The sequence below is a fragment of the Procambarus clarkii genome, chromosome 48, assembly GCF_040958095.1.
Source record: "Procambarus clarkii isolate CNS0578487 chromosome 48, FALCON_Pclarkii_2.0, whole genome shotgun sequence".
Lineage (NCBI taxonomy): Eukaryota > Metazoa > Arthropoda > Malacostraca > Decapoda > Cambaridae > Procambarus > Procambarus clarkii.
The window spans coordinates 8,363,648-8,385,281 of record NC_091197.1 but is presented as its reverse complement, the minus strand read 5'-3'; the positions used below and the strand labels follow the sequence as shown (position 1 = coordinate 8,385,281).

At 53.7% G+C, this 21,634-nt stretch overlaps 2 protein-coding genes across 6 annotated transcripts in view; both read right to left on the bottom strand.

Annotated features, from left to right (window-relative positions):
- LOC123764741 (cell adhesion molecule Dscam2) overlaps positions 1–12,084 on the bottom strand; it is a 63,933-nt gene extending 51,849 nt beyond the window's left edge. For all 5 annotated transcript variants that reach the window (XR_011222339.1, XM_069302552.1, XM_069302554.1 and 2 more), the window contains exons 1-7: positions 11,260–12,084; positions 10,592–10,685; positions 9,827–9,971; positions 8,963–9,114; positions 8,050–8,188; positions 7,270–7,400; positions 4,738–4,916 (exon numbers count right to left, since the gene is read on the bottom strand). Coding sequence is in view for 4 of the 5 variants with exons in the window: in XM_069302552.1 (XP_069158653.1) it covers positions 4,738–4,916; positions 7,270–7,400; positions 8,050–8,188; positions 8,963–9,114; positions 9,827–9,971; positions 10,592–10,685; positions 11,260–11,292 (873 nt within the window). In the remaining variant the exon portion in view is untranslated. The remainder of the gene's footprint in view (positions 1–4,737; positions 4,917–7,269; positions 7,401–8,049; positions 8,189–8,962; positions 9,115–9,826; positions 9,972–10,591; positions 10,686–11,259) is intronic.
- Positions 11,292–21,634, bottom strand: part of LOC138351004 (collagen alpha-1(XXII) chain-like) — a 111,576-nt gene continuing 101,233 nt past the window's right edge. The window contains exons 5-6 of the mRNA XM_069302474.1: positions 11,499–12,539; positions 11,292–11,325 (exon numbers count right to left, since the gene is read on the bottom strand). Coding sequence (XP_069158575.1) covers positions 11,292–11,325; positions 11,499–12,539 — 1,075 coding nt within the window. The remainder of the gene's footprint in view (positions 11,326–11,498; positions 12,540–21,634) is intronic.

Below are 21,634 nucleotides of genomic sequence, written 5' to 3'. Positions count from 1 at the left end.
CCCCCAGCACCACCAGCCTCCACCACTACCACCCCAGCACCACCAGCCTCCACCACTACCACCCCAGCACCACCAGCCTCCACCACTACCACCCCAGCACCGCCAGCTTCCTCCACCACTACCACCCCAGCACCGTCAGCCTCCACCACTACCACCCCAGCACCACCAGCCTCCACCACTACCACCCCAGCACCGCCAGCTTCCTCCACCACTACCACCCCAGCACCGTCAGCCTCCACCACTACCACCCCAGCACCACCAGCCTCCACCACTACCACCCCAGCACCGCCAGCTTCCTCCACCACTACCACCCCAGCACCGTCAGCCTCCACCACTACCACCCCAGCACCACCAGCCTCCACCACTACCACACCCCCAGCCTCCACCACTACCACACCCCCAGCACCACCAGCCTCCACCACTACCACCCCAGCACCGTCAGCCTCCACCACTACCACCCCAGCACCACCGGCCTCCACCACTACCACCCCAGCACCACCGGCCTCCACCACTACCACCCCAGCACCACCAGCCTCCACCACTACCACCCCAGCACCACCGGCCTCCACCACTACCACCCCAGCACCACCGGCCTCCACCACTACCACCCCAGCACCACCAGCCTCCACCACTACCACCCCAGCACCACCGGCCTCCACCACTACCACCCCAGCACCACCGGCCTCCACCACTACCACCCCAGCACCACCAGCCTCCACCACTACCACCCCAGCACCACCAGCCTCCACCACTACCACCCCAGCACCACCGGCCTCCACCACTACCACCCCAGCACCACCAGCCTCCACCACTACCACCCCAGCACCACCGGCCTCCACCACTACCACCCCAGCACCACCAGCCTCCACCACTACCACCCCAGCACCACCGGCCTCCACCACTACCACCCCAGCACCGCCAGCCTCCACCACTACCACCCCAGCCTCCACCACTACCACCCCAGCACCACCAGCCTCCACCACTACCACCCCAGCACCACCAGCCTCCACCACTACCACCCCAGCACCACCAGCCTCCACCACTACCACACCCCCAGCACCGCCAGCCTCCACCACTACCACCCCAGCACCACCAGCCTCCACCACTACCACCCCAGCACCACCAGCCTCCACCACTACCACCCCAGCACCGCCAGCTTCCTCCACCACTACCACCCCAGCACCGTCAGCCTCCACCACTACCACCCCAGCACCACCAGCCTCCACCACTACCACCCCAGCCTCCACCACTACCACCCCAGCACCGCCAGCTTCCTCCACCACTACCACCCCAGCACCGTCAGCCTCCACCACTACCACCCCAGCACCACCAGCCTCCACCACTACCACCCCAGCACCGCCAGCTTCCTCCACCACTACCACCCCAGCACCGTCAGCCTCCACCACTACCACCCCAGCACCACCAGCCTCCACCACTACCACACCCCCAGCCTCCACCACTACCACCCCAGCACCGCCAGCTTCCTCCACCACTACCACCCCAGCACCGTCAGCCTCCACCACTACCACCCCAGCACCACCAGCCTCCACCACTACCACACCCCCAGCCTCCACCACTACCACACCCCCAGCACCACCAGCCTCCACCACTACCACCCCAGCACCGTCAGCCTCCACCACTACCACCCCAGCACCACCGGCCTCCACCACTACCACCCCAGCACCACCGGCCTCCACCACTACCACCCCAGCACCACCAGCCTCCACCACTACCACCCCAGCACCACCGGCCTCCACCACTACCACCCCAGCACCACCGGCCTCCACCACTACCACCCCAGCACCACCAGCCTCCACCACTACCACCCCAGCACCACCGGCCTCCACCACTACCACCCCAGCACCACCGGCCTCCACCACTACCACCCCAGCACCACCAGCCTCCACCACTACCACCCCAGCACCACCAGCCTCCACCACTACCACCCCAGCACCACCGGCCTCCACCACTACCACCCCAGCACCACCAGCCTCCACCACTACCACCCCAGCACCACCGGCCTCCACCACTACCACCCCAGCACCACCAGCCTCCACCACTACCACCCCAGCACCACCGGCCTCCACCACTACCACCCCAGCACCGCCAGCCTCCACCACTACCACCCCAGCCTCCACCACTACCACCCCAGCACCACCAGCCTCCACCACTACCACCCCAGCACCACCAGCCTCCACCACTACCACCCCAGCACCACCAGCCTCCACCACTACCACACCCCCAGCACCGCCAGCCTCCACCACTACCACCCCAGCACCACCAGCCTCCACCACTACCACCCCAGCACCGCCAGCCTCCACCACTACCACCCCAGCACCGCCAGCCTCCACCACTACCACCCCAGCACCGCCAGCCTCCACCACTACCACCCCAGCACCACCACTACCACCCCAGCACCACCAGCCTCCACCACTACCACCCCAGCACCACCAGCCTCCACCACTACCACCCCAGCACCACCAGCCTCCACCACTACCACCCCAGCACCACCGGCCTCCACCACTACCACCCCAGCACCACCAGCCTCCACCACTACCACCCCAGCACCACCAGCCTCCACCACTACCACCCCAGCACCACCAGCCTCCACCACTACCACCCCAGCACCACCAGCCTCCACCACTACCACCCCAGCACCACCAGCTTCCACCACTACCACCCCAGCACCACCAGCCTCCACCACTACCACACCCCCAGCACCACCAGCCTCCACCACTACCACCCCAGCACCACCAGCCTCCACCACTACCACACCCCCAGCACCACCAGCCTCCACCACTACCACCCCAGCACCACCAGCCTCCACCACTACCACACCCCCAGCACCACCAGCCTCCACCACTACCACACCCCCAGCACCACCAGCCTCCACCACTACCACCCCAGCACCACCAGCCTCCACCACTACCACCCCAGCACCACCAGCCTCCACCACTACCACCCCAGCACCACCAGCCTCCACCACTACCACCCCAGCACCACCGGCCTCCACCACTACCACCCCAGCACCACCAGCCTCCACCACTACCACCCCAGCACCACCAGCCTCCACCACTACCACCCCAGCACCACCAGCCTCCACCACTACCACCCCAGCACCACCGGCCTCCACCACTACCACACCCCCAGCACCACCAGCCTCCACCACTACCACACCCCAGCACCACCAGCCTCCACCACTACCACCCCAGCACCACCAGCCTCCACCACTACCACCCCAGCACCGCCAGCCTCCACCACTACCACCCCAGCACCACCACTACCACCCCAGCACCACCAGCCTCCACCACTACCACCCCAGCACCACCAGCCTCCACCACTACCACCCCAGCACCACCAGCCTCCACCACTACCACCCCAGCACCACCGGCCTCCACCACTACCACCCCAGCACCACCAGCCTCCACCACTACCACCCCAGCACCACCAGCCTCCACCACTACCACCCCAGCACAACCAGCCTCCACCACTACCACCCCAGCACCACCAGCTTCCACCACTACCACCCCAGCACCACCAGCCTCCACCACTACCACCCCAGCACCACCAGCCTCCACCACTACCACCCCAGCACCACCAGCCTCCACCACTACCACCCCAGCACCACCAGCCTCCACCACTACCACCCCAGCACCACCACTACCACCCCAGCACCACCAGCCTCCACCACTACCACCCCAGCACCACCAGCCTCCACCACTACCACCCCAGCACCACCAGCCTCCACCACTACCACCCCAGCACCACCAGCTTCCACCACTACCACACCCCCAGCACCACCAGCCTCCACCACTACCACCCCAGCACCACCAGCCTCCACCACTACCACCCCAGCACCACCAGCTTCCACCACTACCACACCCCCAGCACCACCAGCCTCCACCACTACCACCCCAGCACCACCAGCCTCCACCACTACCACCCCAGCACCACCAGCTTCCACCACTACCACACCCCCAGCACCACCAGCCTCCACCACTACCACCCCAGCACCACCAGCCTCCACCACTACCACCCCAGCACAACCAGCCTCCACCACTACCACCCCAGCACCACCAGCTTCCACCACTACCACACCCCCAGCACCGCCAGCTTCCACCACTACCACCCCCCCAGCACCACCAGCCTCCACCACTACCACCCCAGCACCACCAGCTTCCACCACTACCACCCCAGCACCACCAGCCTCCACCACTACCACCCCAGCACAACCAGCCTCCACCACTACCACCCCAGCACCACCAGCTTCCACCACTACCACACCCCCAGCACCGCCAGCTTCCACCACTACCACACCCCCAGCACCACCAGCCTCCACCACTACCACCCCAGCACCACCAGCCTCCACCACTACCACCCCAGCACCACCAGCTTCCACCACTACCACACCCCCAGCACCACCAGCCTCCACCACTACCACCCCAGCACCACCAGCCTCCACCACTACCACCCCAGCACAACCAGCCTCCACCACTACCACCCCAGCACCACCAGCTTCCACCACTACCACACCCCCAGCACCGCCCGCTTCCACCACTACCACCCCCCCAGCACCACCAGCCTCCACCACTACCACCCCAGCACCACCAGCTTCCACCACTACCACACCCCCAGCACCGCCAGCCTCCACCACTACCACCCCCCCAGCACCACCAGCCTCCACCACTACCACCCCAGCACCACCAGCTTCCACCACTACCACACCCCCAGCCTCACCGTTGAGTACTCGTGGATTTGTTTGCTGTCAATATCGGGGTCGTGCTGCAGATGGGCGCCGTCCTTGAGCCAGTTGATGGTGATGGGCAGATCACCGGAGTTGACCATGCAGGTAAGCTGCGTCCGCTCCCCCTCGTGCAGGTTCCGACGGAACGAGAACGGCTCTATCGCTGGCGGCTCTGTTTATCGAATACAGAAATTGTAATCAATATATCTCACACACACACACACACACACACACACAGTACTAGGTGAGTACACCCAGTACTGTGCCAGTACACCAATTAGACGAGAACACACACACACACACAGAGTATAGACTCGTTTCTCTCAATGTTTGCTGATGATGCAAAAATTATGAGGAGGATTGAAACAGAGGATTATAGTAGGAGGCTACAAGATGACCTAGACAGACGGAAGGAATGGCTGCTAAAGTTCAACCCGAGTAAATGCAAATTAATGAAACTAAGCGGTGGAATCAGGAGGCCAGGCACAGGATACAGAATATGAGATGAAGTACTTAATGAAACGGACAGAGAAAGATCTAGGAGTTGAAATCACACCAAACTTGTCTCCTGAAGCCCACATAAAAAGAATTACATCTGCTGCATACGCGAGGCTGGCTAACATCAGAACAGCCTTCAGGAACCAGTGTAAGGAATCATTCAGAATCTTGTATACCACATATGCAAGACCAATCCTGGAGTATGCGGCCCCAGAATGGAGTTCGTACCTTGTCAAGCACAAGACGAAGCTATAAAAAGTTCAGAGGTATGCCACTAGACTAGTCCCAGAACTAAGCCATGAGTTACGAGAAAAGGCTGCGGGAAATGCACCTTACGATACTGGAAGACTGGAGTGCGGAGAGATATGATCACTACCTACAAAATCCTCAGGGGAATTGACAAGGTAGACAAGGATAATCTATTCAACACTGGTGGTACGCGAACAAAGGGACACAGGTGGAAACCGAGTACCCAAATGAGCCACAGGGACGTTAGAAAGAACTTTTCAGTGTCAGAGTAGTTAACAGGTGGAATGAATTAGGCAGTGATGTGGTGGAGGCTGACTCCATACACAGTTTCAAATGTAGATATGATAGAGCCCAGTAGGCTCAGGAATCTGTACACCTGTTTATTGACAGTTGAGAGGCGGGACCAAAGAGCCAAAACTCAATCCCCGCAAGCACAAATAGGCGAGTATACACACACACAGTCCATGACGGCCCAAGATATGATGGACTACATCACGCAGAAGTATAAGGAAGCAACAGACAAGTTTGTCCCAGTACAAAAGGAAAACAACGAAACACATGGTTTAATACGAGATGTAGGCTAGCTAAGCAGCAGAGTAAAAGGGCGTGGAGAAACTATATAATAACAGGGCACTTGAGAGCAGAGAAAGATACCAGAGTGCAAGGAATGAATATGTCAGGTTGAGAAGAGAGGCAGAAGGGCAATACGCAAATGACATCGCAAGCAAGGCAGAGAATCAACCTAAATTCTTGCACAACCACAACAGGAGAAAAACAAGAGTAAAGTAACAGGTAATGAGATTGAGGATAGGGGCAGAAAGATTCACTACAAACGACAAGAAAGTGTGAGAAGAACTGAATAAGAAATTCCAGGTCTTCACATTTGAGCAAGGAGATATTCCAGATAGAGATAATACACTCGAATGAATACTAAAACTGCATTTCTCAATGAGAAACCTTGCTCCTTTAGTCTCTAATCATTTCATGTCAAGTTCCCGTGTTTGGAGTATTTCTGTGCATCAAAAGTTGTGTAATGTCTCAGTGAAGTTACTCTTGAGGTGGGTGTAGTGGCTCCGTCAGGTAGGAGCCGGGACAGGTGGCCTGCAGCCGGGTCAACTGGTTCTTAGCTAGTGCCTCCCTCGGCTACCTCTCATGCCAAGTAGATCTTGAGAGCCCAGAGTTTATGATATGAGTTATCTAGCGATCATTTCAGCTGGATGTTATCCTCAAAAGGACACACATCTGCCTTGAAGAAAGTTAAATAAAGAGCAACAAAACTCATCCCAGATCAAGGGATGCCTCATACAAGGCATCAACGGATGAGGCCAACGGGATTAAAATGCTGCAAACGTTACATGACAGGACTCGTCTCACTAAGACTTAAAATACTGAACAAATTACAGGATGTTAATCCGGACCACTTCTTTAAAATATCATATATATGCCTACAATTGGCCAACAGTTTCACGCACAACAAGCCACAATGTAGGAGGGAAACGGACGCTGTTCACCCATAGGATTATAAACCCATAGAATCGCCTACCCGCCAAAGCCGTACATATTACATCAGCTCAAAATCAAGATACATGCCATCCTCGAGAACAAAGGATGGACCTTTGACATATCCGACGGCTTTATGTCCACGTCGAGACCACTAGAGAAAGTGCAATTCAGGTAAATACAAGTCATTCCTAATATCAATATAATTCTGAAGGTTTATTGAAACTTTATCAGTGGGGAATGAACTCGCTGAGGAGGAAGGTGTGGAAGGGACTCACTGAGGACGTGGAGGAAGGTGTGGGAGGCAGTAGTCTCGCCCTGCCTGCCGGAGACGACACAGGTGTAGCGGCCGACGTCGTCGTGGTTGGCGCTCCTCACTACCAGCGTCCCGTTCATCACCACCTCTTGCCTGTAACACACCGACACACGGGTGACCTGTGGGGAGTGGAGGCGGGGTGTCCTACCTGGTGTGTCTACTGCTGGTGTACCAGGTGTGTGGAACCTGGTGGTGTACCAGGTGTGGGGAACCTGGTGGTGTACCAGGTGTGTGGAACAAAGGTACCAGACCTGGTGGTGTACCAGGTGTGTGGAACATGAAGGAAGACAACGTGAAGCCAAAGTTCACACTATCTACGTGAATGTGAACACCTGAGAGACATCAGAAGTATGTGTAGAATAATAAACCCCACATTGTTTGAGTTAGGAAAACCCTATTTGTCAAATATTGATACTCTTCTTAAAAGATTTCCCCATTTTGCACCCGCAAGATAACGTAAGTTTTTAAGGGTTGATAGATGTTAATCTTCTTGTTTGAGGAGCTGTTCACTTGAGACAGTTAAGCAAGTCCCAGTTGTGTCTGGGTACAAGTGACATGATGAACAACCCAGCGGGTTTTCTTCCTATTGGGGAGTGTTGTATATGCTGCTATGGCGGTGTGTCCACTCACAAGATGAGTGGCGCTGCCCAATAAACTCGCCCCTCGGGGCAAAATTTAAATTTAAAAATCCCTTAAGTAAGGTGATGGTAGGGACGCGACCCTCCAGCAGGAGGCCACTCACCTGAGGGAGGTGGGGAGGGAGAGTCCCTCCCTGCGCCAGGTGATGGTAGGGGCGGGGAAGCCTCCAGCAGGGCACCACAGCCTCACGTCCTCTCCAGCCACAGCGGTCACGTTGGGCATCGCACGCACGAATGGCGGACCTGTACGGGAGAGGTTGGTTATTGTAGTACTGGGTCACTCCTGGCCAGCACCCTACAGCAGCTGGTCACTCCTGGCCAGCACCCTACAGCAGCTGGCCACTCCTGGCCAGCACCCTACAGCAGCTGGCCACTCCTGGCCAGCACCCTACAGCAGCTGGCCACTCCTGGCCAGCACCGACAGGCCTTTGACACTCAAACACCCTACCCGTTTCCATGTATGAAAGTTGGGTTAGGCTAGCAATGAGCATCTAGTCTCCTCTTTCAGATTCACATTATCTTTCATAGATATTTACTAGACAGGGTATTCAGTGGTGCCCAGGTCTCCACCTCACACCCTCCCAATCTTTCTCTACACTTACCCTGTTGTGTGTGTTACCCTACACACACACGCACACTCCTTGTCTCCCAACATCACTAAAAAATTTCGTACACACCATCTCCATCACTGCAACCAAAACTTTGTGCCCAGAATGCAACTCTGCCATCTGAACATAGGGTCTGAAAGTTAATAAATTAATTCACTATTATTTAGACTAATGTAAAAGTCTATTGACCTGGGGCAGAACATTTCACATTCAAAGACTTCGTGAAGGAGGAGTTTGGAATATTTCAAGTTAGACAAAATAATGACAATATGATGGAGTGTCAAATGACGCGATGGCCTGGCATAGGGGCGGCTGATGACTACAAATGAGAAATATTATGAAGGAATAGTGCTGCACAGAGTATTATGAAGGAGGGAACTAGTGGACAGCTGTAACAAGTGAACTTTACCATAGACGTTGAGCCTGGCAGAATGGGCGACGGAGCCGTGCGTGTTGTGGGCGGTGCAGGTGTAGGAGCCGCCGTCCCGCACCGTCACCGAGCTCAGGTTCACTTGGCTCACCACCTCCCCCAGCTCCGTCCTGAAGCTCCCCACCCGCGTCCTGCAGGGAGACACGCGTTATACACTCACACCTGAAGAGGAAGATGTCGAGGTGAGCGCTCAGTGGCCTGACCACCACTGACAACACGGCCAGGGAGGATTGACGGCAGCAGCCCTGGTACACAACACGGCCAGGGAGGGTTGACGGGAGCACCCCTGGTACACAACACGGCCAGGGAGGGTTGACGGGAGCACCCCTGGTACACAACACGGCCAGGGAGGGTTGACGGGAGCAGCCCTGGTACACAACACGGCCAGGGAGGGTTGGCGGCAGAAGCCCTGGTACAAGTGCCACAGTTATGTCATCACGGACTAGGAGCTCTGCTCCACCTCTGGGATGGAGTGGTCAGCTCAGTACGCAACCTTGGTGGGACTCTGGGTAGGCCAGACATGTGGGTACCCTTCCTTACATTATGCCTCGCTTCACACAGCAGTCTGTACCTGGTAGTTACTCTCGTGTCTTGCATCTCTAACATACTCAATCGTTGCATAACAGCCAACCTGTTTTCAAGCAGAAGAAAGTTGAAATCAAACCAAATTTGCAGCCTTACACCTCTTGTTTTTCCAAAACATATTTACAACCAGGTCCTTATTGCTGCTAGTTGAACACGGGCCAACAGTGAGGGAGCACTGACCAATAAGTTGAGGTAGTTAATAGCCGTTACCACTGAACCAGGTGAGGACAGGGACTAGGGAGCCGCCTGGTGACCTACCTGTGGGAGGTGAGCAGCGGCTGGTGATCACGGGACCAGGTGAGGACAGGTACGGGGGAGCCAATAGCTGAGCACTTTAAGGAGACGGGGGAGCCAGGTGACACCGTCTGCTCTATGGGCGTGTAGCGCAGCTGGGGCGCCGACTCTGTGGGAGTAGTGGGACAGTGAGTGGGAGTAGTGGGGAAGTGAGAGGGAGTAGTGGGGCAGAGGAGAGTAACGAGTGGGCAGTAAGAGTGATGGGTCAAGACGGTGTACAGACAGACAAGTCACCAAGACAGTATGGTTACATAGCACCTTTCTAAGCGCAGATACAAACAATGGTACTTACATATTAGTCAAGACGCAGGCACCAGAACAAGAAGGCCTCAGCTTATACATTAGAGAGATTATGTTAACTTATGAGAATATATCTGACGTTTATCAAGAGGAAAGATGGACAAGAGCACTGAGAGTGATGTAGAAGAGGCCGGCTCGGGTGCGTGTAGCCTGGTGGCAGAAGCCAATATGGGCAATATATATGGCAGATGTGGTCACCAGACACCAGAGTATGGTAAGCTAAGAAAGCTCCCCCTTGTCGGTTCTCTTCACACAGACGACCAATGGGAAACATATTTCATGTTGCGGAGTTTATTATTGGCCAACTCATTGCATTACTCATTTTTTACTTGTCTCTCTGGGTTACACTTGCATCTCCTATGAGAATCACATGACACGAGGTTTACAACAAGTTGTATGCAGTTTACTTACACCAGAAGTGAGGTTTACCTTGTTGTGAGTAGGGGTTGAGGCCCAAGTCCCTGGAGGCTCGCCGGAGGCCGCCACTCACCCACTCCTGCACGCCCGCACGCCTCCACGCCTTCTGTGTTGTTAAAGTTTGGGTCATTACTTGCTACGGGCCAGCGCCAGCACCACACTACCACCACACCTATACACTACCACACCTATACACTACCACACCTATACACTACCCCAACTACACACCCATGCACTGCTCAAAATAAGTGAACATTTATATATGGTTAAATAGACGTACCCAATGAACGTAGGGGAAATCTTAAATCAATATTTTACGGTTGGCAAAATCAGTGCCAACGTCTATAGCCTCTAGACACTATAGCGTCTATAGTGTCGAGATGCTATACTTTCCCCATGTCGAGTTAAATAGCAAAACCTCAGCCCGTCATCAACAAAATATAAATGCTCATTAATTCAACCTTCAAACCCATGGTCATGAATGCAAAGTACTCTAAACGTGACACACTATGGATGACGTTCAAACATTTCTTTAAAAGGGGCTTCGCACCTCACTATATACACACACACACACACACACACAGGAGGAAGTGTAACACAACGTATAGGCAATAGCAATTTAGTGGCACTGTCTGAGTGTGCTAAGTGTGAGAGTGGGTGTGGGTGTACCATCACCTTACCTGGCTGTGGTGGTCACCAGGCCGCTGGAACATCAAGTCCCGTGAAAGTCCAGAAGTATGGTCCCCCTGCCTCGGTGGTACTTCTGTAGGTGGTCCACGGGGGCCACCCTCCACAGGTGGACCATGCAAGCCACCTGGACCACCCTCCACAGGTAGACCACGGGGGCCTCCAGGTGCAGGTGGACCACGGGTGCCAAGCTCTGCAGGTGGACCACGGGTGCCAGGCTCTGCAGGTGTACCACGGGTGCCAAGCTCTGCTGGTGGACCACGGGAGCCAAGCTCTGCAGGTGGACCACTGGTAGCCAAGCTCTGCAGGTGGACCACGGGAGCCAAGCTCTGCAGGTGGACCACGGGAGCCAAGCTCTGCAGGTGGACCACGGGAGCCAAGCTCTGCAGGTGGACCACGGGAGCCAAGCTCTGCAGGTGGACCACGGGTGCCAAGCTCTGCAGGTGGACCACGGGTGCCAAGCTCTGCAGGTGGACCACGGGTGCCAAGCTCTGCAGGTGGACCACGGGTGCCAAGCTCTGCAGGTGGACCACGGGTGCCAAGCTCTGCAGGTGGACCACGGGAGCCAAGCTCTGCAGGTGGACCACGGGTGCCAGGCTCTGCAGGTGGACCACGGGTGCCAGGCTCTGCAGGTGGACCACGGGTGCCAAGCTCTGCAGGTGGACCACGGGTGCCAAGCTCTGCAGGTGGACCACGGGTGCCAAGCTCTGCAGGTGGACCACGGGTGCCAAGCTCTGCAGGTGGACCACGGGTGCCAAGCTCTGCAGGTGGACCACGGGTGCCAAGCTCTGCAGGTGGACCACGGGTGCCAAGCTCTGCAGGTGGACCACGGGTGCCAAGCTCTGCAGGTGGACCACGGGTGCCAGGCTCTGCAGGTGGACCACGGGTGCCAGGCTCTGCAGGTGGACCACGGGTGCCAAGCTCTGCAGGTGGACCACGGGTGCCAGGCTCTGCAGGTGGACCACGGGTGCCAAGGCTCTGCAGGTGAACCACGGGTGCCAAGGCTCTGCAGGTGGACCACGGGTGCCAAGCTCTGCAGGTGGACCACGGGTGCCAAGCTCTGCAGGTGGACCACGGGTGCCAAGCTCTGCAGGTGGACCACGGGTGCCAAGCTCTGCAGGTGGACCACGGGTGCCAAGGCTCTGCAGGTGGACCACGGGTGCCAGGCTCTGCAGGTGGACCACGGGTGCCAGGCTCTGCAGGTGGACCACGGGTGCCAAGCTCTGCAGGTGGACCACGGGAGAAGCCGTCCTTGTGATCTGGGTAGCTCCACCTGCCAGCGAAAGATTGTATTACTATTAAGGAGACAATGAACCCTGCCACAGGGAACACTCCCACACAACACACACACATTAACATCAACAAAGACTGAGCACTCTCAGTCCTGGGGCCGCGCTTGCTCTCTCGGTCATTCCTGAGGTCTGACACCACGACTGTGATGAACCAGTTCCCACAAGCCTCAGGGTATTAGCCATTATACTCTGGGAGCGTGCCACGGGCATATTGCTACACTAAGGAAAACAATCTTTATTTATACATAAAACTAAATACGTAACCCGGCGGTTCCCAGGTCTCTCTCTCCCCATCCCCCCTGCCCGTTTCCCCTTCTCTACCCTCTCCCTCCACCCTCTCAGAACACACAGTCCCAAGGAACACAACGTTGTTCTCACAATTGTTATGTGATGCAACATTTAAACAGCATAGTTAAAAAAAAAAAGTCGTTACATTCAAATTCAAATTTTTATTCAGGTAAAAGTACAATACAAAGATGAGTTACAAACATAATGATGGATTTAGAGATAGAGCTAGTACATACAATACCTAAAGCCACTAATAACGCATAGCGTTTCGGCGATATTGTGCGTCGAGATATTATCACGAGCCGAAGAACAGTTGAAGATCTCTCTGGAAAACGCAGCCCGTTTCAGGCTTGGAACGAATTGTTGAGATTCGGAATAGCTGATCCTTCATCGGAATAGGAGTTGGAGACAGTGGCTGTCCCCTACCAGCCCATGACAGCGCATATCACCCATATGTTATCTAGGCGAGTTGGGCGAGACTAGCCCCTAGCCTCTCGCTTTCAGGTTAACTGACATTCTATTTCATACTGATATTTATAATGTTTTCTTAGTAATCTCACGCATGTAGGAATCCAGGGAAGTGATAAAAAGAAAGATATGCAAAATATACCACGAACCTGAGAACCCATTGTCCTGCCTCATTACCCTACCTGAGAACCCATTGTCCTGCCTCATTACCCTACCAGGGAACCCATTGTCCTGCCTCATTACCCTACCTGAGAACCCATTGTCCTGCCTCATTACCCTACCTGAGAACCCATTGTCCTGCCTCATTACCCTACCTGAGAACCCATTGTCCTGCCTCATTACCCTACCTGAGAACCCATTGTCCTGCCTCATTACCCTACCTGAGAACCCATTGTCCTGCCTCATTACCCTACCTGAGAACGCCCTTGCACGGAGAAATCACAACAACGTGATGTATCAGTGAGAAAAACAGTAGGAGCCGTGATGAGGGCTCGAACCTATGCACCGAGTACTCTCTCAAGCACACGCCTTAGACCACTAGGCCACGACATGATCAAAAGGAATACAACCTGGAATTCTGCTGATTCCACAAGGGTTCCTGAGGCTTCCACTGAAGCCGAACCAGGGTTTCACTCACGTCCCCCCCCCCCTTTATGCACTCTGGCTCTGTCGTCCAAGAGTTCTACCTCTGGCGCTCCTCTGTATTGAAATAGAAGCGTCAGAGGTATAACTCCTGGACAACAGAGCCAGTGCATGAGGGGGGGGATGGGGGGTGAAACTCTGTTCTGCTTCAGTGGAAGCCTCAGGAACCCTTATGAAATCAGTAGAATTCCAGGTTGTATTCCTTTTGATCATGTCGTGGCCTAGTGTCCCTGGTGCATATGAAGGGAGAGGGATTCCTATCCCTCTGTCCCCTGGAGCAGGTGAGGGGAGAGAACCAACAACAACAATAAAACGGTTGTAATACGAGAAAGCGCAGGAAGAATAATAGTACAGAGAGACAGGGAGAGACACAGGGAGGGAGGGAGAGAGAGAGACAGACACACACACAGGGAGAGAGACACAGGGAGAGACAGAGGGCACCGGACGCCCTCGGGATAATAATGACTTAACATCAGCACAAGAGTTTGTTGGAGAACAATTGTCGTCCGTCCTTCCTGGTAATTGGATTGTGTCAAGAGATTGAGTTCGAGACAAAGCCGCAAGGGGTTCGTCTGTCACCAGTCACCTCCCCTCGCCTGTGTGTCCTGGTGAGGGGAACACCCGCTGCACCAATCACCTGCCCTCACCTGCTCTACAGTGATGTACATCCTTACTTTGCGATGATTTACGGGGCTTAGCGTCCCCGCGGCCCGGTCCTCGTCTAGGCCTCCTGGTTGCTGGACTGGTCAACCAGCCTGTTGGGCGCGGCTGCACGCAACCTGACGTATGAATCATAGCTTGGTATATCAGGTAATCTTTGGAGGTGTTTATCTAGTTCTCTCTCTCTTGAACACTGTGAGGGGTCAGCCAGTTATGCCCCTTATGTGTAGTGGAAGCGTTTTGAACAGTCTCGGGCCTCTGATGTTGATAGAGTTCTTTCTCAGAGTACCTGTTGCACCTCTGCTTTTCAACGGGGGTATTCTGCACATCCTGCCATGTCTTCTGGTCTCATATGGTGAGACCAGGAGAAATATTTTCTGTGTGCAGGTTTGGGACCAGCCCCTCTAATATTTTCCACATGTAGATTATTGAGTATCTCTCCCGCCTGCGCTCAAGAAAATACAGATTTAGGCATTTTAGTCGGTCCCAATAGTTTAGATGTTTAAACATGTTGAGTGAGTACTCTGGAGAGTACTCACTCGCCTGCATCAAGACACCTTCCCTCACCTCTCCACACCACAGTGATGAACACAACACGGCCCACACCTCCCACCTCCACCATTATACACCTGGAATACATACAGTACTCGGCTCTGTGGCGTGGTGGTGGTGGTACAGTACTCGGCTCTGTGGCGTGGTGGTGGTGGTACAGTACTCGGCTCTGTGGCGTGGTGGTGGTGGTACAGTACTCAGCTCTGTGGCGTGGTGGTGGTGGTACAGTACTCAGCTCTGTGGCGTGGTGGTGGTGGTGGTACAGTACTCAGCTCTGTGGCGTGGTGGTGGTGGTGGTGGTACAGTACTCGGCTCTGGCGTGGTGGTGGTGGTACAGTACTCGGCTCTGTGGCGTGGTGGTGGTGGTACAGCACTCGGCCGCTGGCCTAGAGAGAGAACTCTATCAATATCAGAGGCCCGAGACTGTTCAACACGCTTCCACTACACATAAGGGGCATAACTGGCTGACCCCTCACAGTGTTCAAGAGAGAACTGGATAAGCACCTCCAAAGGATACCTGATCAACCAGGCTGTGACTCATACATCAGGCTGCGAGCAGCCGCGTCTAACAGCCTGGTTGATCAGTCCAGCAACCAGGAGGCCTGGTCGACGACCGGGCCGCGGGGACACTAAGCCCCGGAAGCACCTCAAGGTAGCCTCAAGGTAGGTAGGAAGCCCTGGCCCCAGGGTAGGACCGTGCCCCCTCCCACCAGACCAACATGACGCAACATCTCCTTTATCAGTTCTCAATTATTCTGAAGAGCGAAGCTAAAGAGTTAGCAAATGTGAAAAAGCCACGGTTATCTTGAGCACAAAAATACATTAGCATTGCCCCCAGTCAACACAACAACCAACAATGAGTTAATAATTGACACGAATAGTTCGAGTCCAACGAATGAAAAGCTTTTTAGGAAACCAGTGATACACACGAAGTAATTTACCTGATGCAAGTTAAAGATACACATTTTATGGACTATTAAATACACTGGACAAATGCTTTTCTTCCAATCAAGACCTGTTTTGTCTGTGTGAGTCTTTTAACGCGTTCTTTGTGGCGTTGTGAGTCTTTTAACACATTGAATCAGACTCAATTGTCTGTTGCTGTGTGAATTCATTTGTATCTCATTTCTACACACCTACCCAGTTGCTGTGTGTTTCCTGACACCAGGTTCCTCCGTGGTTTACGTGTCAGTAATGTTCTAGGGGGGGGGGGGCGCCAAGTTGGTTTACGGGTATACATAATGCGGTTTACGGGTATACATAATGCCACGTCAATAGTCTCTCTATGAGTATAATACTGAATATCCACAGCTCTATTTTTCTACCCGTTAACGTTCCAAGACAATATCCTCGCATTTTTTTTTTTTTCAAGGAGTTTTCAAACTTTTATCGTCTTCTTAACTTATCGTCTTCTTCAAATTTACTAACAAAAGCTCCTTAGACACAGACTCCCAACAATGTAACACAGCTTCTTTCTCCTTACGTCTGCAGCTACTAACATCAGAAGTGTTGTTAGTCTTAACTATGTCCTTCCACTTCTAGTTTTCTAACTGCTTTACCTTATATATTATTACATTTTCCACCACGGAGGGATGACCACTGCCATCACCGGTGGATACATCATTTCCTCAGAGACTTCCATCACTATTACTCCATCCTCTTAATGTATTTCTTCGACCTCCGTTTCAATCCTTACTTCACTCCGTCTGCCTGCCATAGCTAACTTTCCTGCTGCTTCAATCCCTATATCAAATATTTTTAGGTATTCCAAGATCTGTGTACCAAGCTCACAGTTGACGAGACTGGCCTGCAGCTCGTCACCACCAGGGTACACGCCTGAGTCTTCGTTAACTAGTGCTACTAGACTAGCCTTAATCGTCGCCGATCCTTTCTCCCACGAGTTGGTCACTGGGGCTATCGTTGTCTCTTCACTGTCTCTTCCTTGTTCCTGAGGAACGACCGTCCCTCTCTTCGGAGCTTCGTCTCTCCTGCTTGAAGGAGCCGGCTTGTAATCTCTCAGGCAGGGCTTCAGGGCCCTCACCCCTCCGAGGCCCCTCACACCCCCCGAGGCCCTCACACCCCCCCCGAGGCCCTCACACCCCCCCCGAGGCCCTCACACCCCCCGAGGCCCTCAGAGGCCCTCACACCCCCCGAGGCCCTCACACCCCCCGAGGCCCTCACACCCCCCGAGGCCCTCACGCGGCGAGGGGGTCCTTTGTGAGTGATGTTGCTCTGGCAACCCACTGTGTGAGATAACTTGCCAGGGCTCTCCCCGAGGCGACGGTGGAGCACGAGGCTGTCTAAAAATACTACAATTCTACACACGCCTCCTCGGCCAAGACGGGACAGACACGCCTCCTCGGCCAAGACGAGACAGACACGCCTCCTCGGCCAAGACGAGACAGACACGCCTCCTCGGCCAAGACGAGACAGACACGCCTCCTCGGCCAAGACGAGACAGACACGCCTCCTCGGCCAAGACGAGACAGACACGCCTCCTCGGCCAAGACGAGACAGACACGCCTCCTCGGCCAAGACGAGACAGACACGCCTCCTCGGCCAAGACGAGACAGACACGCCTCCTCGGCCAAGACGAGACAGACACGCCTCCTCGGCCAAGACGAGACAGACACGCCTCCTCGGCCAAGACGAGACAGACACGCCTCCTCGGCCAAGACGAGACAGACACGCCTCCTCGGCCAAGACGAGACAGACACGCCTCCTCGGCCAAGACGAGACAGACACGCCTCCTCGGCCAAGACGAGACAGACACGCCTCCTCGGCCAAGACGAGACAGACACGCCTCCTCGGCCAAGACGAGACAGACACGCCTCCTCGGCCAAGACGAGACAGACACGCCTCCTCGGCCAAGACGAGACAGACACGCCTCCTCGGCCAAGACGAGACAGACACGCCTCCTCGGCCAAGACGAGACAGACACGCCTCCTCGGCCAAGACGAGACAGACACGCCTCCTCGGCCAAGACGAGACAGACACGCCTCCTCGGCCAAGACGAGACAGACACGCCTCCTCGGCCAAGACGAGACAGACACGCCTCCTCGGCCAAGACGAGACAGACACACGCCTCCTCGGCCAAGACGAGACAGACACGCCTCCTCGGCCAAGACATGACAGACCCCTAAACTATAAAAGACATATTTCCATGGTGGGGGCAGCGGCCTCCGGGGAGACTAACTTTATTGCTTTTCATTCAAGTTTGCGAGCAGAGCGGCTCCGGTGCGCGCTAACTTCACGCATTTGTATTCATCGTGGAAACTAAGATTTACAGTTATATTACTGAAAACTTTTATATAGACGCGCGGTTGTTTTATGAAGTTAGACGTGCTGACCGGCAGGCGCGGGTCGGGGTCCGAGGCTCTCTGACAACCGCACTCCTGTTGATGCTCATGTGGTCCACTCCAATACAGTCCTGTGTACAGCAGTCATGTGGTCCAGTCCAACACAGGTCATGTGTACACCAGTCATGTGGACCAGTCCAACACAGGTCATGTGTACACCAGTCATGTGGACCAGTCCAACACAGGTCATGTGTACACCAGTCATGTGGACCAGTCCAACACAGTCTTGTGTACACCAGTCATGGGGACCAGTCCAACACGGTCATGTGTACACCAGTCATGTGGACCAGTCATGTGGACCAGTCCAACAGTCCTGTGTACACCAGTCATGTGGACCAGTCCAACACAGTCCTGTGTACACCAGTCATGTGGACCAGTCCAACACAGTCCTGTGTACACCAGTCATGTGGACCAGTCCAACACAGTCCTGTGTACACCAGTCATGGGGACCAGTCCAACACAGTCCTGTGTACACTAGTCATGTGGACCAGTCCAACACAGTCCTGTGTACACTAGTCATGTGGACCAGTCCAACACAGTCCTGTGTACACCAGTCATGTGGACCAGTCCAACACAGTCCTGTGTACACTAGTCATGTGGACCAGTCCAACACGGTCATGTGTACACCAGTCATGTGGACCAGTCCAACACAGTCCTGTGTACACCAGTCATCTTGAGGTTATCTTGAGATGTCCAACACGGTCACGTGTACACCAGTCATGTGGACCAGTCCAACACGGTCATGTGTACACCAGTCATGTGGACCAGTCCAACACGGTCACGTGTACACCAGTCATGTGGACCAGTCCAACACGGTCACGTGTACACCAGTCATGTGGACCAGTCCAACACAGTCACGTGTACACCAGTCATGTGGACTTATTCAAAATGGTTTGTGACAAAAAGAACATAATATAGTAAATATTTTATTAAACGCAAAATTGAAGCAACTTAAAAATATAAATAAAATCCCGATAAAAACAAAAAAGTTTTTTTTTGAACGAAAATATATTATTAAGCAAGATTAATGTCCAAGGTATAAGGGATGAGCTGGTCCTTTACCCTGCCAAACACACACCGAAGCTACGACGTTGGTACAACGTTCGAACAAGTTTTAACACCTAACCAGTTATAACAACCAATATAGCAAGTTGCAACAACGTTCTAATACGTCATAAACACGTTAAGCCAAGATGTAACAACTTTATTACAAGTTGTAACAAGCGGAAAATAGAGACAGTTTCGGTTTGTGTTTCCAGGGAAGGTCCCATACAGGGCGCGTGGCAGCACAAGAGAGAGAACCATAGGCAACACCCTGGAAACACATACTGTTACTGAACCTATTTTCCCGCTTGTTACAACTTGTAATAAAGTTGTTACAACTTGGCTTAACGTGTTTATGACGTATTAGAACGTTGTTACAACTTGTTATATTGGTTTTTATAACTTGTTAGGTGTTAAATCTTGTTCGAACGTTGTAACAACGTCGTAGTTTCGCTGTGTGTTTGGCGGGCAACTGCTGCCCGACTGACGGATCAACCAGTCCTCTTACTAATTACGTCGCTTTTCGCTCGTATGCGCACTAAGGCTAAAAATTGCCGTAATAAAAAGTGGAATCGGCTGGCGAAAGTGACGTACTGTTCCGTTTTCTGTTTTGGGTCCTCTGGCTTAGTCTGTTAGGTAAGGAGAAGAAACTTTCAATTAACGGTTTCCATGACGTTTTGAAATCTTCGGAGAACTTGCTGCCGTCAAAATCTACCACAGGACACTCAACCTAATGGGTCAAATTTTGGACAGCTTTCTTGGACCAGTAGGGAATGGACCAGCAAGGGTTGGACCAGCAAGGGGTTGGACCAGCAAGGGGTTGGACCAGCAAGGGGTTGGACCAGCAAGGGGTTGGACCAGCCATCCCTCCCTTAATTCACCCTAAATCACTCCTCCCCTATCTCACCCTAAGCCACCCGACTACCCTAAGCTACTCCGAGTACCTTGCCACCCCCCCCCCCCGCCTCCACCACACTACGATACACTACACCATGTGTACTGGGAAGGAGCGAGGTGGGAGCGGCCGTGATGAACACAAGGTATCACGTCCAGGACATTCCCTTCGCCAATCTCATAAATTCCTCTCACACACTCTTTTCCACTCGGGGTTTTGTAGGGCAAGATTCCGGGTCGGTATATGAGGTACAGGTAGGAATGGGTGGAGGGGAAAGACGAACTACAAGAAAAAAGAGAATAGAAAAATGTCTAAAAGAAACAAGAGGAAGGTAATGCCGTTAGGGGGAGAGAGAGAGAGATTGAGAGAGATGGGGAAGACTGAGGGAGACAGGAGGAGGACAACTGAGACAGGGTGGAAGAGGAGGGAGAGGAAGACAGGTGGGTGTTGCGTACAGTGAGTAATATCAAATGGAAAGGGAGGCAGAAGAATGGAGATAATTTTAATTGAAAATATATTAATCATGTTCTAATTGCGAAGACGATTTGTGTTGTTTTAAACCCAAGTTCGAATTTCTAAGGATCCAGGTGTATATCTATATAAATAAAACTGTAAATGTTCGTTTGTTCAAAATCGCTAATCTCCGAAAGTTTTTCACCGATTGCTTTGAAATTTTAACAACATTTCATTCGCATACGAGCGTGTTTTTCTAAGCCTACTATATAGATGTCACGTCTGTGACAGGTAAAAACATGCTTTTTATGTAAAACTTTTTTATGCGAGTTTTCATGTGAGGGAAATCCTATTCAAATCGCCCCTTAATTGATCTATCAAAAATGGATCTAAGTTATATAAACGACTGATAATGTTCAATTACCACTGCTAATTTGAACATTAGCAGTGGTTTATATAACTTAGATCCATTTTGGATAGATCAATTAAGGGGCGATTTGAGTAGGATCATTGACACACATTTGTCTAATTCATTGTAAATATTTACTATCTTATGCTATTATTATCCATGTGTGGGCCTGTTGGTGGGTATGAATAGGAGCTGCCTCGCATGGGCCAATAGGCCTTCTCTCTTATGCGGCTCTTATATGTATCCACCTAATTACCCACAGAAATCACAATTGCGTGATGCATCAAGTGAACAAATCCACAAGGG